General features: G+C 44.2%; 1 protein-coding gene across 4 annotated transcripts in view; it reads left to right on the top strand.

Annotated features, from left to right (window-relative positions):
* cdh17 (cadherin 17, LI cadherin (liver-intestine)) overlaps positions 1-19,672 on the top strand; it is a 181,159-nt gene that overhangs the window by 93,652 nt on the left and 67,835 nt on the right. For all 4 annotated transcript variants that reach the window (XM_059984795.1, XM_059984822.1, XM_059984814.1 and 1 more), the window contains exons 6-9: positions 1,232-1,390; positions 6,275-6,465; positions 7,749-7,886; positions 18,298-18,448. In XM_059984795.1, the coding sequence (XP_059840778.1) occupies positions 1,232-1,390; positions 6,275-6,465; positions 7,749-7,886; positions 18,298-18,448 (639 nt within the window). The remainder of the gene's footprint in view (positions 1-1,231; positions 1,391-6,274; positions 6,466-7,748; positions 7,887-18,297; positions 18,449-19,672) is intronic.

Here is a 19,672-nt window from a genome sequence, read left to right as displayed (position 1 = left end):
TCTCCCTACTCTGCTCCTTCAATACTCTTGACTGGGAGGCTCTAACTCCACCTACAAGCTTTCAGATGACACCACTGTAGTGGGCTGTATCTCCAATAACAATGAGTCAGAGTACAGGAAGGAGATGGAGAGTTTAGTGACACCATGTCATGACATCAAGCTTTTCCTCAAGGTCAACAGCTGGTTAGTGACTTCACTAAGTGGGGCAGTACACATGGCTCCTGTTTGTACAGCTAGTCTGGATACAAAACTGCTCGTCCCTCCTCATCATCCTCAACACTCACATGCCCCAACTTGAACATGATATCTACCTTCTGTCTCAGCTCTGTACATGCAGTTTCTTTATGTTCAGAGAGCGACTCTGGGCCTGGAAAGACAATAGCTGGCACCTTAAATTCCAGCACTTGTACAAACCATTCTCTCAACTATCCTGACTGAAAACCACCATTTCAAATAGCAAATTGATGGCCAGGTGCTTTTTAGAACTACTGCAACAAAATAATAGAGTGCAACCTTCTGATTCTGGCTTCTTTCAGGTCCTGAAGAAGGATCTTGTTTCAAAACATCAACTCTTTATTGAGATCTACTGAGTTCCTCCAGCATTTTGAGGATTTTCATCATCTGCAGAATCTCTTGTATTCTCATACCTTTCCCTCCACCTCACCCCCTCCTCCACTTAGTACATAGAGCACAGCCTCCAACAACAGCACAGGAACAGGTCCTTCAGCCCACAATGTGCTGATCCAATGAAATTAGTAATCAAAAGGGCAACCTAACTAATCCTCTCTGCTTACACAGTGTCCATATCTTTCCATTTTCCTCACATTCCTGTGCCTATCTAAACATTTCTTAAAAATCATGAATGTATCTGCCTTTACCACCACTCTAGGTAGCACATTGCAGGCACCCAACACTCTTTATAAAAAGATTTGCTGTACCTTCGCCTTTTCACCTGGACTCACCTATCATCTTCTTTTCCCCTCCCTCTACTCTTTTAATGTGGCTTCTGCCCCCTTCCTTTCCAGTCCTGGTGAAGGGTTTTAGCCCAAAACATTGACCTGTTCATTTCTCTCTGTAGATGTTCCCTGATTTACTAATTTCTTCCAGAATTTTGTGTGTGTGTTTTTCTCTGGATTTCCGGCATCTGCAGAACGTCTTGTGTTTATAATATATGACTAAAAGCTTGCACCCTTAGTGCCTAATGCCCAAGGTATTTTTTTAATATTCACAGGCAAGCCCTTCATGGAAGTAAAGGCCACAGATCTGGATGATCCCAACACTCCAAATGGTAAAATTCAATACAGCATCATCCGGCAGGTACCCAACTCAGATCACGAATTGTTTTTCCAGATCGATAAAGTTACTGGGGCCATCTCCACTACGGAACGAGGTATGTTGACTTTTTTGTTAATGTTGTAGTAGAACTCACACCTGTAGCTAAATGTTAGCATTCATTCTATGAGAATGTAATGCTGAGGCTTTGGTCAAACATCACTCGGAGTATTGTGAAGAGTTTTGGGCCCCTTATCTGAGAAAAGATGCGCTGGCTTTGCAGTTTGTCCAGAGAAAGTTCACGAGCAGTGCAGTTGTTAGAACCACTGATTTTTACATAGATTTTTACATTGTAGGGGAATTAAGGGTTATGGGGAAAAGGCAGGTAGATGGAGCTGAGTTTATGGACAGATCAGCTATGATCTTATTGAATGGTGGTGCAGGCTCGATGGGCCGGATGGCCTACTCCCGCTCCTATTTCTTATATTCTTATGAACAATGCTTAACAGTACAGCAACTCAGGTTCAATTCATACCATTGCCTGTAAGGAGTTTGTACGTTCACCCCATGACCACATGGACTTCCTCGGAGTGCTCTGGTTTCCTCCCACAGTCCAAAGACATATTAGTTGGTATGTTAATTGGTCATTGTAAATTGACTGGTAATTAGGCTGGGATTAAATTGGTAGATTGCTGTGCAGCACAGCTTAAAGGGCTGGAAGGGCCTGTTTTGCACTAAATCTCAACAAAGAATGATCCCAGGAATGAAAGGGTTAGTGTATGAGGAGTGTTTGATGGCTCTGTTCCTATAAGATATAGGAGCAGAATTAGGCCATTCAGCCCATTGCATCTGCTCAACCATTCTATCATGGCTGATTTATTATCCCTCTCAACCCCATTCTCCTGCCTTCACCCCATAACCTTTGATGCCCTGACTAATCAAGAACCTATCAACCTGTACTCATTAGAAAAGAATGAGAGGGTGGGGGGAATCTGACTGAAAGCTATTAAATAGTTGAAGGCCGAGATAGAGCGCATGTGGAAAGGATGTTTCCTGTAGTGGGGGACTCTAAGACCAGAGGGCCAAATCTCAGAATGCAAGGATTTCTCTTCAGAACAGAGTTAGCAGAATTTGTTTAGCCAGAGAGTGGCAAATCTGTGGAACTCATTGCCACAGGCATCTGCGGGGGCCAAGTCCTTGGGTATATTTAAAGTGGTGGTTGATAGGTTCTTGAGTAGTCAGGGGCTGAAAGGTTACTGGAAGAAGGCAGAAGACTAGGGTTGAGAGAGATAATAAATCAGCCAAGATTGAATGGCAGAGCAGACTTGATGGGCCAAATGGCCTAATTTTGCTCCTTTGTCTTATGGTCTAAATACCGGTTTTAAGTGTAGATACCAAAACCTGCAGTCAGAGCCCCAGATATGGTCTTACTAACCTAAACTAAACTTTGCTGATTAATTTCATTGGAATAAAGGCCTCCTCCCCACAAACCCTTCTGATGTCTTGGTGAATGTTCATGTGTCCCTTCTGCACCTCTGGAATCACCTTGAACATGCATGAGAGGCTCGGTAGTCTGGCGGTTAGCATAATGCTACTAGAGCGTCAGCAACCTGGGTTCAGTTCCTGCCACCATTTTTATAAAGAGTTTGCAGGTTCGCTCAATGACCATGTAGGTTTCCTCTGGGTGCTGTGGTTTCCTCCCATAGTCCAAAGATATACTAGTTGGGATTAGTGAATTGTGGGTGTACTATGTTGGCACTGAAAGTATGGAGACACTAGCGGGCTGCCCAGTACAACCCTCGCGGGTTTGATTTGATGCAAACAATACATTTTACTGTATTTTTCAATGTACATGTGACTAAATAAAACTAACTGATCTTTTGGGAGGAAGACGTATAGAACATAGAACATTACAGGCCTTTCAACCCATCATGTTGTGTCAACCTTTTAGATAGATAGATGAATAGATAGATACTTTATTGATCCCAAAGGAAATTACTGTGTCACACCAGCATTACAAGGGCACAGATATACAAATATTAAAAGAGAAATAGAAAGAATAAAAAAAGTAACCTGAAAAATAAGAAGTACAAAATTTACAAGTCTAAGACAAGCTTTACAAGATTTCCAAGTTCACACTGATAAGATGGTAGTGCAAGAATTACTGTAATATTATACAGTAATGGGTGCACATTCACAATGTTGAGATAAGAAGTGATGTGTAGTACTGCACAGGGTGTCCACAATACTAGGGTGTGGTAAACAGAGCCAAACAGAGCTTGAACAGAGGTTAATAACAGTCTAACAGAAGGACATCACCACTTCCCCAGCTACAGGTTGACTCATTATAGAGTCTAATGGCCGAGGGTAAGAATGATCTCATATAATGCTCTTTGGACCAGCATATTTGTCTTAGTCTGTTACTGAAATTTTTAACCTACATTGAGATCAATCCAACCCTTCCCTCCTACATAGCCCTACATTTTATATCATCCAGGTGCCTATCCAAAAGTATCTCAAATAACCACAAGGTACCTGTCTCTACCACCAGCCCTGGTAGAATGTTCCATGCACCAACCACTCACTGTTTAAAAAAATTAAATTACCTCTGACATCCTTCCCTATACTTTCCTCTAATCACCTTAAAATTATGTCCCCTGGTATTAGGCATTTCCACCCTGGGAAGGAGTCTTTAGCTGTCCAGTCAATTTGTGCCTCTTTTCTCATTGTATGCCTCTATCAAGTCACCTCTCATCCTCCTTCACTCCGAAGAGAATAGTCCTGACGAAGGGTCTCGGCCCGAAACGTCAACAACGCTTCTCCCTATAGATGCTGCCTGGCCTGCTGTGTTCCACCAGCATTTTGTGTGTGTTGTTTGAATTTCCAGCATCTGCAGATTTCCTCGTGTTAGCCCTACTGGTAGTGGTTTTGGAAGGATGGGTGGGGATCTCATTGAAACCTTTCAAATGTTGAAAGCCTGGACAGAGTCGATGTGGAAAGGATGTTTCCCATGGTGGGGAGTCTAAGACAGCAGGATAGAAGGGTGTCCATTTAAAACCAAGATGTGGAGGAATTTCTTTAACCAGAGGGCAGTGAATGTGTGGAATTTATTACCACACAGCATCAAAGGCTACGGGGCGAAGACCATAAGACATCAAGGTCAAATTAGGCCATTTGGCCTATCGAATCTGCTAAGCCAGTCAACCATGGCTGATCCCTTATTCCCCTCCTCAGCCCCACTCCCTGGCCTTCTCCCCATAACCTTTGATGTCATGTCCAATCAAGAGACTGTTCATCTCTGCTTTAAATACACCCAATGACCTGGCCTCCAAAGCTGCCCGTGGCAACAAATTCCACAGATTCACCACCCTCTGGCTAAGGAAATTTCTCTGTATCTCTCTTTTGAAAGGGCGCCCCCTATCCTGAGGCTGTGCCCTCTTGTCCTAGACTCTCACACCATGGGAAACATCCTTTCCACATCTACTCTGTCTAGACCCTTCAACATTTGAAAGATTTCAATGAGATCCCCCCTCCTCCTTCTGTACTCCAGTGAGTTCACTGTCAGAGCCATCAAACGTTCCTCATATGATAGCCCTTCCATTCCCGGAATCATCCTTGTGAACCTCCTCTGGACCCTCTCCAATGCCAGCACATCTTTTAGATGAGAAGCCCAAAACTGTTCACAACAGTCAAGGTGAGACCTCACCAGCGCCTTATAAAGCCTCAGCATCACATCCTTGCTTTTGTATTCTAGACCTCTTGAAATGAATGCTGACTCTCTCGCTGACTCCGACCAATCAGTCAATACTTTAACCCATGCCAGTAACTTTCCTGTAATACCATGGGTTCTTAGCTTGGTAAGCAGCCTCATGTGTGGCACCTTGTCAAAGGCCTTCTGAAAGTCCAAGTATGCAACATCTACTACATCCCCTTTATCTATCCTATTTGTAATCTCCTCAAAGAATTCCAACAGGTTCATCAGGAAGGATTTTCCCTTAAGGAGATCCATTACCAACCTGATATTCCCAGTCTACTTGCATGCTGAAGTCTCCCGTGATTAATATTATGTTGCCCTTTTGCCAGAAGGCTGGAGAGGGGCTAAGGAGAGGGAGAAAGGTTCAGCTATAATTCAATGGTGGAGCAGATTCGATGGGCTGAATGGCTTTATAGTCTTATGGTCTTTATTTTGTGTTACTGTAGGAAATAAACATAGTTGTGCAGAATGTACTGATTTGGCACAAATTATCACAGAGTCCGAATCATTTCCTGTGGTGGGGGCGTCTAAGATCAGACGACACAGCCTCAGAATTGAGGGGTGTGCATTTAGAATGGAGCAGAGGAGGTATTTCTTTAGCCAGAGGGTGGTGAATCTGTGAAGTTCACTGCCACAGGCAGCGTGCAGGCAAAGTCATTTGGCATATTTAAGGCAGAGTTTGATATATTTTTGATTAGTCAGGGCATGAAGTGATACGGGGAGAAGGCAGGAGATTGGAGCTGAGAGGAAAATGGATCAGCCATGATGAAATAGCGGAGCAGACTCGATGGGCCATTTGGTTTATTCTGTTCAAATAGCTTATGGTCTTCTCAGAATCAGAACTGAATTAGAATCCAAATTGATATCACTGGCATATGTCATGCTTTGTAGCAGTAATACGGTGCAATGCGTAATGAAAAACATCTACCAATTACAATGCAGAAAATCTGTATAAAATTAAATTAAAAATGTAGTGCAAATAGAGAGCATAAAAACATTGAGGGAAGTGTTTTTGTGGGCCTCTCAAACTAACAGGCATAAATTTTAGATAAAGCAACACATACAAATTGCTGGAGGAACTCAACAGGTCTGGCAACTTCTATGGAAAAGGGTAGACAGTTGATGTTCCGGGCCAAAACTTGTCATCAGAGTGAGAAGAGAGGGGGGAAGATGCCAGAATAAAGCATGCTGGCTTTTTAAAAAAATAAAAAACGATGAATAATGCTTCCTTAACATGTCTTATTACAGGATATGAATTACTTGATCCAAATAAAGTTAAACAGTATGATCTAATAATTTCTGTGACGGATTTAGCTGAGTTATCCCTCAGTACAAGCACCGTAGTAAAAATCGATGTTAAGGAGAATCTGTGGAAATCACCAGGAACAATAAAGGTTCCTGAGAATTCTACTGCACCTTACCCCCAGACGATCACAAAGGTAAGACCAGCATGTGCTCAAAGTTCAAAGTACATTTGCAATGTTTGTTTTTATTTATTTAAAGATACAATGTGGAGCAGACTCTTTCGGCCCTTTGAGCCACACCACCCAGCAACCCACCTGTTTAACCCTAGCCTAATCGCGGGACAGTTTACAATAACCAATTAACCTACTAATCAGTACATCTTGGGATTGTGAGGGGAAACCAGAGCACCCAGAGGAAACCCATGCATTCCATAGGCAGAACATACAGACTCCTTACTGAGGACGCTGGGATTGACCTCTGAACTCTGATGCCCCAAGCTATAATAGTGTCACACAAACCGCTGTGCTACCATGACATCCTATTAGTTTGAACTTTTTTTTCAAAGTGCATACATGCACCATGTGCTACCCTGAGATTCATTTTCTTATGGGTATTCACAATATAACATAGATGCACAATAGAATCAATGAAAAACTACACACAAAGACTGACAAACTGCAAACATAAAAAGAAGCAAGTAGTAATAATAAAATAAATAATACTGAGAGCATGAACTGTAGATTTATTGAAAGTGAGTCCAAGGTTGTGTTCAGTGATTTGTGGAGAATTACTTACTCAAGTCCATTATCATCACTTGCATATTGAGGGAATGATATATACTCAGTCGTTCTGTTATCTTAGTTTTGAAAGTTACTGACCATCATTTTAATGCTTGAAATTACATTCCAGTTCAAGTTCAAGTCTATTGTCATTCAACTGTACACATGTATATGGCTAAATGAAATAATGGTCCTCTGGGACCAAGGTGCAAAATGCAGTGGGACACAAAGTAATATTAGCAGATTAAATATTCCGTAGATCTACAAGGGCTCCATAATAGGGTGACACCAGAACCACTCAGGGCATTAGAGTTCGGAGTTCACCCTGAACCCACTGATTGAGATGCAGCATGGAACAGGCCCTTCTGGCCCAGAAATCCCCCCATTTAACCCTAGCCTAATCACAGGACAATCTACATTGACCAATTAACCTGTTGACCGGTACGTCTTTGGACTGTTGGTGGAAACCAGAACAATCGGAGGAAACCCACACGGTCACAGTGTGAATGGACAAACTCCTTACAGAGAGTGGCAGGAATTGAACCTGTGTTGTCCCTCCCAACCTCAGTGGAAAACACTTGCTGGCATTTACCCTATCTATACCACTCATAATTTTGATAATGTTCAACAAAAAGTGTATTTACTTCTTTTCCACCAAGGAGGACTGTGGAAGCGATAATCTGTCATTCTCAAATTAGGTGCAGTGGAACATGCCTGGTGCAATATTTGACATCAAGCCCAAGGACAAGAAGAATTATCCCGATTTTCCATTCGCAATTGATGCCAATGGTGACATTAATGTGACAAAACCACTGGATAGAGAAGAGATTAGCGAAGTAAGTACTCGAATTCTGTCATTTGTGTTATTTTGAAACTTCAAGCCTTTGTCTTTTCATAGACTGGGCAACACATCCAGGAAAATGGGGCTCGTCAGCCATGGTTGGCAACTCTTCTAGGAGAAGAAAAACTCTGATCTCAAACTTCTGCTGTCTTGCGGCTACATCCACTCAGGCTTTGGAAGTAAATCCTGAGGGAAAAATCCAGAGCTGGAGACCCTAAAGTAGTCCAATGTTGAGTTCAATGCCGAATGGCAACTCCGGCAATGCCGTTGGTGTCAAACTGTATCGGTCTCTGCTGTTCCTTCGGGTTTGCAGAGGGGGAATTTGCAGCAAGGGCACTAGTTTGCTCTCCATATCACACTGACCTGGCTTGCATATAACATAGACCAGGATGTAATATCCATAGTTAACCCTGACTAATGTGGGACTTCCTAACAAGGCCTTCAAAGATGCAAGTATTGAGTACAGGAGTTGAGATGTTATGTTGAAGTTGTACAAGAAATTGGTAAGGCCTAATTTGGAGATTTGTGTGTAGTTCTGGTCACCTACCCACAGGAAAGATGTAAATTCAAAAAAATCTGATTTGCAAAGTGATTTGGGAGTTCTTGTGTAGGATTTCCTAAAAGTTTGCAGGTTGAGTCTGTGGTGAGGAAGGCAAATGTGATGTTAACATTCATTTTAAGAGGACTAGAATATAGAAGCAAAGATGTAATGCTTTATAAAGTATTCATGAGGCCTCATGGGCCCCTTTTAGAAAGGATGAGCTGACATAGAAACGTAGAAACATAACGTAGAAAACCTACAGCACACTACAGGCCTTTCAGCCAGCAGAGTTGTGCCGAATATGTCCCTACCTTAGAAATTACTCGGCTTACCCACACCCTCTATTTTTCTAAGCTCCATGTACCTATCCAAAAGTCTCTTAACAGACCCTATCGTATCTGCCTCCACCACCATTGCTGGCAGCCCATTCCACGCACTCACCAGTCTGAGTTAAAAACTTATCCTTGACATCTCCTCTGTACCTACTCCCCAGCACCTTAAACCTGTGTCCCCTTGTGGCAGCCATTTCAGCCCTGGGAAAAAGCCACTGACTTTCCACACAATCAATGCCCCTCATCATCTGATACATCTCTGTCAGGTCACCTCTCATCCTCCATCGCTCCAAGGAGAACAGGCCAAGTTCACACGACCTATTCTCATAAGGCATGCTCCCCAATCCAGGCAACATCCTTGTAAATCTCCTCTGCACCCTTTCTATGGCTTCCACATCCTTCCTGTAGTGAGGCGACCAGAACTGAGCACAGTACTCCAAGTGCGGTCTGACAAGCATCCTATATAGCTGCAACATTACCTATTGGCTCCTAAATTCAAATCCACGATTGATGAAGGCCAATACACCGTATGCCACCTTAACCACTGAGTCAACCTGCGCAGCTGCTTTGAGTGTTCTATGGACTCAGACCCCAAGATCCCTCTGATCCTCCACACTACGTCTTACCATTAAGACTATATTCTGCCATCATACCTAACCTACCAAAATGAACCACCTCACACCTATCTGGGTTGAACTCCATCTGCCACTTTTCTCAGCCCCGTTTTGCATCCTATCAATGTCCTGCTGCAACCTCAGACAGCCCTCCACACTATCCACAACACCTCCAACCTTTGTGTCATCAGCAAACTTACTAGCCCATCCCTCCACTTCATTTATAAAAATCACAAAAAGTAAGGGTCCCAGAACTGATCTCTGAGGCACACCACTGGTCACCAATCTCCATACAGGATATGACCCGTCTATGACCACTCTTTGCTTTCTGTGGGCAAGCCAGTTCTGGATCCACAAAGCAATATCCCCTTAGATCCCATGCCTCCTTACTTTCTCAATAAGCCTTTCATGGGGTACCTTATCAAATGCCTTGCTGAAATCCATATACACTGCATCTACTGCTCTTCCTTTATCACTGTGTTTAGTCACATCCTCAAAAAATTCAATCAGGCTCGTAAGGCAGGAACTGCCCTTGACAAAGCCATGCTGACTATTCCTAATCATATTATACCTCTCCGATGTTCATAAATCCTGCCTCTCAGGATCTTCTCCATCAACTTACCAACCAATGAGGTAAGACTCACTAGTCTATAATTTCCTGGGCTATCTCAACTCACTTCCTTGAATAAGGGAACAACATCCACAACCCTCCAATCCTCCAGAACCTCTCCCATCCCCATTGATGATGCAAAAATCATCGCCAGACACTCAACGATCTCCTCCCTTCCCTCCCACAGTAGCCTGGGGTCCCGGCTACTTATCCAACTTAATGCTTTCCAAAAGCTCCAGCACATCCTCTTTCTTAATATCTACATGCTCAAGCTTTTCAGTCCACTGCAAGTCATCACTACAATCACCAAGAGCTTTTTCCTTAGTGAATACTGAAGTAAAGTATTAATTAAGTACCTCTGCTATTTCCTCCGGTTCCATACACACTTTCCCACTGTCACACTTGATAGGTCCTATTCTTTCACTTCTAATCCTCTTGCTCTTCACATATAACCATATAACCATATAACAATCACAGCACGGAAACAGGCCATCTCGGCCCTCCTAGTCCGTGCCGAACCCTTAATCTCACCTAGTCCCACCTACCCGCACTCAGCCCATAACCCTCCACTCCTTTCCTGTCCATATACCTATCCAATTTTACCTTAAATGACACAACTGAACTGGCCTCTACTACTTCTACAGGAAGCTCATTCCACACAGCTATCACTCTTTGAGTAAAGAAATACCCCCTCGTGTTTCCCTTAAACTTCTGCCCCCTAACTCTCAAATCATGTCCTCTAGTTTGAATCTCCCCTACTCTCAATGGAAACAGCCTGTTCACGTCAACTCTATCTATCCCTCTCAAAATTTTAAATACCTCGATCAAATCCCCCCCTCAACCTTCTACGCTCCAATGAATAGAGACCTAACTTGTTCAACCTTTCTCTGTAACTTAATTGCTGAAACCCAGGTAACATCCTAGTAAATCGTCTCTGCACTCTCTCTAATTTATTGATATCTTTCCTATAATTCGGTGACCAGAACTGCACACTATATTCCACATTTGGCCTTACCAATGCCTCGTACGACTTTAGCATTACATCCCAACTTCTGTACTCAATGCTTTGATTTATAAAGGCCAGCGTTCCAAAAGCCCTCTTCACCACCCTATCTACATGAGACTCCACTTTCAGGGAACTATGCACAGTTATTCCTAGATCTCTCTGTTCCTCTGCATTCCTCAATGCCCTACCATTTACTCTGTATGTTCTATTTGGATTATTCCTGCCAAAATGTAGAACCTCACACTTCTCAGCATTAAACTCCATCTGCCAACGTTCAGCCCATTCTTCTAACCGGCATAAATCTCCCTGCAAGCTTTGAAAATCCACCTCATTATCCACAACACCTCCTACCTTAGTATCATCGGCATACTTACTAATCCAATTTACCACCCCATCATCCAGATCATTTATGTATATTACAAACAACATTGGGCCCAAAACAGATCCCTGAGGCACCCCGCTAGTCACCGGCCTCCATCCTGATAAACAATTATCCACCACTACTCTCTGGCATCTCCCATCTAGCCACTGTTGAATCCATTTTATTACTCCAGCATTAGTACCTAACGACTGAACCTTCTTAACTAACCTTCCATGCGGAACTTTGTCAAAGGCTTTGCTGAAGTCCATATAGACTACATCCACTGCCTTACCCTCGTCAACATTCCTCGTAACTTCTTCAAAAAATTCAATAAGGTTTGTCAAACGTGACCTTCCACGCACAAATCCATGCTGGCTACTGCTAATCAGATCCCGTCTATCCAGATAATTATAAATACTATCTCTAAGAATACTTTCCATTAATTTACCCACATACGTAGAATGTCTTGGGATTTTCCTTAATCCTGCCAGGCAAGGTCTTCTGGCTCTCCTAATTTCCTTCTTAAGCTCCTTCCTGTTAGCCTTATAATCTTCTAGATCTCTATCATTACCTAGCTCTCTGAAACTTTTGTAAACTTTTCTTTTCTTCTTGACTAGATTTATTACACCCTTTGTACACCACAGTTCCTGTACCCTACCATAACTTCCCTGTCTCATTGGAACGTACCTATGCAGAACTCTACACAAATATCCCCTGAACATTTGCCACATTTCTTCCGTACTTTTCCCTGAAAACATCTGTTCCCAATTTAAGCTTCCAATTTCCTGCCTGGTAGCCTTATAATTCCTCTTACTCCAATTAAACGCTTTCTTTCTCTCTCCAATGCTATTGTAAAGGAGATAGAATTATGATCACTGTCTCCAAAATGCTCTCCCACTGAGAGATCTGACACCTGACCAGGTTCATTTCCCAATACCAAATCAAGTACAGCCTCTCCTCTTGAACACACCTAACAGACTTCACCCCATCTAACCCCTTGCTCTACGGAGATGCCAATCGATATTTTGGAAATTAAAATCTCCCATCACAACAACTCTGTTATTATTACACCTTTCCAGGATCTGTTTCCCTATCTAGTCCTCAATATCCCTGTTACTATTGGACGGCCTATAAAAAACACCCAGTAAAATTATTGACCCCTTCCTGTTCCTAACCTCCACCCACAGAGACTCTGTAGACATGGCCCTCCATGGCGTTCACCTTTTCTGCAGCTGTGACACTCTCTCTGATCAACAGTGCCACGCCCCCACCTCTTTTGCCTCCCTCCCTGTCCTTTCTGAAACATCTAAAACCCGGCACTTGAAGTAACCATTTCGGTCCCTGAGCCATCCAAGTCTCTGTAATGGCCACCACATCATATCTCCCAGTACTGATCCACGCTTTAAGCTCATCGGCTTTGGTCACAACCCTCCTTGCGTTAAAATAGACACATCTCAAATCAGTCTGAGCGCGTCACTTCGCTATCACCTGCCTATCCTCCCTTTCGCACTGTCTACAAACTTTCTTTATTCGTGAGCCAACCTCCTTTTCCCCAGTCTCTTCAGTTTGGTTCCCACCCCCCAACAGTTCTAGTTTAAACTCTCCCCAGTAGCCTTAGCAAACCTCCCCACCAGGATATTGGTCCCCCTGGGATTCAAGTGCAACTGGTCCTTTTTGTACAGGTCACACCTGCCCCAAAAGAGGTCCCAATGATCCAGAAATCTGAATCCCTGCCCCCTGCTCCAATCCCTCAGCCATGCATTTATTCTCCACCTCATTCTATTCCTATACTCACTGTCACGTGGCACAGACAGTAATCCCAAGATTATTACCTTTTGAGGTTCTGCTTTTCAACTTCCTTCCTAACTCCCTGTAATCTGTTTTCAGGATCTCCTCCCTTTTCCTACCTATGTCATTGGTACCAATATGTACCATGACCTCTGGCTGTTCTCCCTCCCACCACAGGATATCTTGGACGTGATCTGAAACATCTCGTACCCTGGCACCTGGGAAGCAAACTACCACCCAAGTTTCTTTCCTGCGTCCACGGAATCAACTGTCTGACCCCCTGACTATAGAGTCCCCTATCACTACTGCCTTCCTCTTCCTTTCCCTACCCTTCTGAGCCACCGGGCCAGAGACCCGACGCAGATTGGGGTACCGCTTTGACGAGTACCTCCGCTCCGTCCGTCACAATAGACAGGACCTCCCGGTTGCCACCCACTTCAACTCTGCCTCTCATTCCCATCTAGATATGTCCATACATGGCCTCCTCTACTGCCATGATGAGGCCAAACTCAGGTTGGAGGAGCAACACCTCATCTACCATCTGGGTAGCCTCCAGCCTGGTGGTATGAACATTGAATTCTCCAATTTCCGGTAATTCCCTCCCCCTCCCCCATCCCAAGTCCCTTTCTGCCTCTCTCCCCTTTCAACGTTCTGCTCCTTTATCTCTACAGTTCTTTCACGCTTATCCCCTTTATCTTTCCTCGGATTGGTTTTCCACCTGGCACCTCTAGCCCTTCCCCCTCCCCTATCTCTATTACTGGGCTTCGGCCCTCTCTTCCCCCCCCCCCCCCCCCCCAATTCCTGATGAAGGGTCTCGGTCCAAAATGTTGGCTACTCTTTTCTCACGGATGCTGCCTGACCTGCTGAGTTCTTCCAGTGTTGTGTACGTATTCTTTGATCGACAGCATCTGCAGATATATTTTTGTGTTTTCACTGTCTCTTGCCCCAGTTAGGCTGTCACCACCCCCCCCCCCCCAACAGTACTCAAACAGGAGTACTTATTGTCAGGGGGTACAGCCACGGGGGTACTCTCTAGTACCTGACTCTTCCCCTTCTCTCTCCTGACTGTGATCCATTTGTCTGTCTCCCATGACCCAGGTGTGACTACCTGCCTATAACTCCTTTCTATCACCTCCTCGTTCTTCCTGACCAGGTGAAGGTCATCGAGCTGCATCTCCAGTTCGGTAACGCGGTCCCTTAGGAGCTGCAGCTCGACACACTGGGTTCAGATATGGCTGCCCAGGAGGCTGGGAGACTCCAGGACCTCCCACATCTGACACCGAGCACAGAAAACTGGCCTCACACACATACTACTTCCTTTCCGCAACTAACACAGTTAAACCTACCTCGCCTCATTCCTAAGCCCGTTGAGCCAAAGCCCTATCACTCTGCCACCTCTCACTCCGCTGCCCGCTGGATATGGCGGATCTCTTCTTAAATCTTTCCCGCTCTTCAGGCTGACACCACGCGCCTGCGCAGTCGTGCCTCTCTTTTACCCTGAGTAGTAAAACTGCCTTCACTCCAGAAATCCTTATTCAAAGGAGGTTCTCAAAAATGATTCTAGGATTGAACAGCATGTCATATGAAGAGTGTCTGATGGGTCTGGGCCTATATTCACCGGAATTCGGAAGAATGAGAGGTGACCTAATTGAAACCTATTGAATGGTGAAAGGCCTTGATAGGGTGGATGTTTTCTATGGTGGGAGAGTTTTGGATCTGAGAACAGAGAGACGTCCTTTAAGAATGGAGATGAAGAGGAATTTCTTTGGACATAGAGTGGTGATTCTGTGGAATTTGTTGCTGCAGGCATCTGTGAAGGCCGAGTCGTTATGTATATTTAAAGCAGAGGTTGATAGATTCTTAAAACATATATGTATGATATTTTCTATGACTGTTTGACACACAAAGCTGCTGCTCAGGTTGATTCTATAGTTATGAAAGCATAAGGTGCATTGGCCTTCATCAATCGTGGGATTGAGTTTAGGAGCCAAGAGGTAATGTTGCAGCTATATAGGCCAGACCCCACTTGGAGTATTGTGCTCAGTTCTGGCCACCTCACTACAGGAAGGATGTGGAAACCATAGGAAGGGTGCAGAGGAGATTTACAAGGATGCTGCCTGGATTGGGGAGCATTCCTTATGAGAATATGTTGAGTGAACTTGGCCTTTTTTCCTTGGAACAACGGAGAATGAGAGGTGACCTTTTAGAGGTGTATAAGATGATGAGAGGCATTGATCGTGTGGAAAGTCAGAGGCTTCTTCCCAGGACTGAAATGGCTAGCATGTGAGGGCATAGTTTAAGGTACTTGGAATTAGGTACAGAGTAGATGTCAGGGGTAAGTTTTTTGGTGAGTGCGTGGAATGGGCTGCTGGTGTTGGTGGAGGCGGATATAGAACATAGAATAGTACAGCACATTACAGGCCCTTCAGCCCACAATGTTGTGCCGACCCTCAAACCCTGCCTCCCATATAATCCCCCCACCTTAAATTCCTCCATATACCTGTCTAGTAGTCTCTTAAACTTCACTAGTGTATCTGCCTCCACCACTGACTCAGGCAGTGCATTCCACACACAAACCACTCTCTGAGTGAAAAACCTTCCTCTAATATCCCCCTTGAACTTCCCTCCCCTTACCTTAAAGCCTTGTCTTCTTGTACTGAGCAGTGTTGTCCTGGGGAAGAGGCACTGGCTGTCCACTCTATCTATTCCTCTTAATGTCTTGTACACTTCTTTCATGTCTCCTCTCATCCTCTTTCTCTCCAAAGAGTAAAGCCCTGGCTCCCTTAATCTCTGATCATAATTCATACTCTCTAAACCAGGCAGCATCCTGGTAAATCTCCTCTGTACCCTTTCCAGTGCTTCCACTTCCTTCCTATACTGAGGCGACCAGAACTGGACACAGTACTCCAAGTGTAGCCTAACTAGAGTTTTATAGAGCTGCATCATTACATCGCATCTCTTAAACTCTATCTCTTGACTTATGAAAGCTAACACCCCATAAGCTTTCTTAACTACCCTATCTACCTGTGAGGCAACTTTCAGGGATCCATGGACATGTACCCCCAGATCCCTCTGCTCCTCCACACTATCAAGTATCCTGCCATTTACTATGTACTCTGCCTTGGAGTTTGCCCTTCCAAAGTGTACCACCTCACACTTCTCCGGGTTGAACTCCATCTGTCACTTCACAGCCCACTTCTGCATCCTATCAATGTCTCTCTGCAATCTTTGACAATCCTCGACACTATCTACAACACCACCAACCTTTGTGTCGTCTGCAAACTTGCCAACCCAGCCTTCTACCCCGACATCCAGGTCGTTAATAAAAATCACAAAAAATAGAGGTCCCAGAACAGATCCTTGTGGGACACCACTAGTCACAACCCTCCAATCTGAATGTACTTCCTCCACCACGACCCTCTGCCTTCTGCAGGCAAGCCAATTCTGAATCCACCTGGCCAAACTTCCCTGGATCCCATGCCTTCTGACTTTCTGAATAAGCCTACCGTGTGGAACCTTGTCAAATGCCTTACTAAAATTCATGTAGATCACATCCACTGCACTACCCTCATCTATATGCCTGGTCACCTCCTCAAAGAATTCTATTAGGCTCGTTAGGCATGATCTGCCCTTCACAAAGCCATGCTGACTGTCCCTGATCAGACCATGATTCTCTAAATGCCCATAGATCTTATCTCTAAGAATCTTTTCCAACAACTTTCTCACCACAGACGTAAGGCTCACTGGTCTATAATTACCTGGACTATTCCTACTACCTTTTTTGAACAAGGGGACAATATTCGCTTCCCTCCAATCCTCCGGTACCATTCTCGTGGACAACGAGGACATAAAGATCATAGCCAGAGGTTCAGCAATCTCTTCCCTTGCCTCGTGGAGCAGCCTGGGGAATATTCCGTCAGGCCCCAGGGACTTATCCATCCTAATGTATTTTAAGAACTCCAACACCTCCTCACCCTTAATATCAACATGCTCCAGAACATCAACCTCACTCGTATTGTCCTCACCGTCATCAAGTTCCCTCTCAGTGGTGAATACCGAAGAGAAGTATTCATTGAGGACCTCGCTCACTTCCACAGCCTCCAGGCACATCTTCCCACTTTTATCTCTAATCGGTCCTAGCTTCACTCCTGTCATCCTTTTGTTCTTCACATAATTGAAGAATGCCTTGGGGTTTTCCTTTACCATACTCGCCAAGGCCTTCTCATGCCCCCCTCTTGCTCTTCTCAGCCCCTTCTTAAGCTCCTTTCTTGCTACCCTATATTCCTCAATAGACCCATCTGATCCTTGCTTCCTAAACCTCTTGTATGCTGCCTTCTTCCACCTGACTAGATTTTCCACTTCACTTGTCACCCACGGTTCCTTCACCCTACCATTCTTTATCTTCCTCACTGGGATAAATTTATCCCTAACATCCTGCAAGAGATCCTTAAACATCAACCGCATATCCATAGTACATTTCCCTGCAAAATCATCATCCCAATTCACACCCACAAGTTCTAGCTTTATAGCCTCATAATTTGCCCTCATAATATGATAGGGTCTTTTAAGAGACTCCTGGATAGGTGCAGAGGAGATGTCAGGGGTAAGTTTTTTACGCAGAGAGTTGTGAGTACGCGGAATGGGCTGCCGGCAACGGTGGTGGAGGCGGATACGATAGGGTCTTTTAAGAGACTCCTGGATAGGTCCATGGAGCTCAGAAAAATAGAGGGCTATGGTAACCCTAGGTAATTTCTAAGGTAAGAACATGTTCGGTACAGCACTGTGGGCCGAAGGGCCTGTGTTGTGCTGTAGGCTTTCTATGTTTCTATGATATGCTACACTTTAACTTGCAGCAAAGTATTTGTAGGAAGTTCAGCAATCGCGGTCTGTGAGACCCAAATGAATAAACACGCTTGCTGAACAACAGGATCTAATTATGCCCTTTTTCATGTTTGCTTTGTACTGTATGTTTGGTGGGACCACTCAGTGAGAGGCTATCTCATTGAAACCTACTGAATATTGGAAAGTCTAGTTTAAGAGGATGTCTGCAATATTGGGAGAGTCTATAGTCTAAGACTAGAGGGTAGAGACTTTGTTATCTACCAGGTAATATTGCTCATGATTTAGTACATTAACTCTTCGATCTGTGCTTAGTATCAGCTGTTGGTTTACGCTATGGATGACAAAAGGGAGAATCTGGAAGATCCACTGGTAATTATGGTCATCGTGGAGGATGTTAATGACAACAACCCAGTCTGTAAAAGCCCAGTGACATTCCTCGAGGTGCAAGAAAATGAACAGATGGGTGAGCATGATTTCATCAAAGAATACTTTTTGGTAATATTATACTTACTTCCTATTACGCTGCTAGTTTTTAGGGGAGCAATGAAGGTCCTCCATCTAGGGAATGTTCAGGGGCTTCCTCTCAATTTCCACTACTGTCGGCCGTGCAAGTTCTGGGTGGAGACTCAGGTATACTGTCGCTCTCAGATGTAGAAGGATCCCACACTGCTGTTTCCATAACAGTTCTGTTTATCAGTCAGTTAACACTGAGCTGAACCCACGAACCTGGAGGACCTTAGCCTGGCCTTTACCCTTTCACCTGTTTGGATGAGGGATTCGTTGCCACAGGCAGCTGTGGAGAGCAAGTCAGTTTGTATAGTTAAGGCAGAGGTTGATAGATTCTGGATTGGTCATGGCGTGAAGGGATTCAGGGAGAAGGCTGCAGACTGGAGCTGAGAAGAAAATTGGGTCAGCCATGATGAAATGGCGAAGCAGTTTTGGTGGGCCAAATGAACTAATTCAGCTCCTATATCTTATGATCTTATGGTGACCCTACCAAGAGCCAAAGTGTAAGGCCCTGACTCCAGCCAGCATAATTCTCTGGGTCTTTGAGTTGTGCAAACCTCCAAGCCACGACAAGGTGGTGGTCCTATTGGAGGTGGTAACATCCTACATTTTGCTTAGATGAATGGGACGCAGGTGTTGGAAATCTGAAATAAAGAAAATACTGTAAAATCCCAGTAGATCAGACACAATTCTTGGAAAGAGATAGACTACTACTTATTATTTCCTGTCATAGTCACCTTATGTACAGACACTCCTCCCTGGCATCACATTATGGACATTTAATCAATCGATCTTTATAACACCATAGGACCATAAGATACAGGAGCAGAATTAGGCCATCTGGTCCATTGAGTCTGCTCTGCCATTTCATCACGGCTGACCTATTTTCCTACTTAGCTCTAATCTCCTGCCTTCTCCCCGTATTTCTTCATGCCCTGACTAATCAAGAATCTATCAACCTCTGTCTTAAATATAGAGACTTAGTGTCCAAAGCAACTTGTGGCAGTGAATTCCATAGATTAGAATCTAAGACCACAGGAAACGTCCTCCCACGTGCCCTCTATCAAGGCCTTTCACTATTTGATAGGTTTCAATTAAATCACCCCTCATTCTTCTGAATTCCAGTGAAAACAGGTCCAGAACCATCAAATGTTCTTCATATGACAAGCTGTTCAAACCA

This window comes from Hypanus sabinus, chromosome 1, assembly GCF_030144855.1.
Source record: "Hypanus sabinus isolate sHypSab1 chromosome 1, sHypSab1.hap1, whole genome shotgun sequence".
NCBI lineage: Eukaryota > Metazoa > Chordata > Chondrichthyes > Myliobatiformes > Dasyatidae > Hypanus > Hypanus sabinus.
The sequence above is the reverse complement of the archived record's forward strand: the minus strand, read 5'-3'. Positions and strand labels throughout refer to the sequence as shown.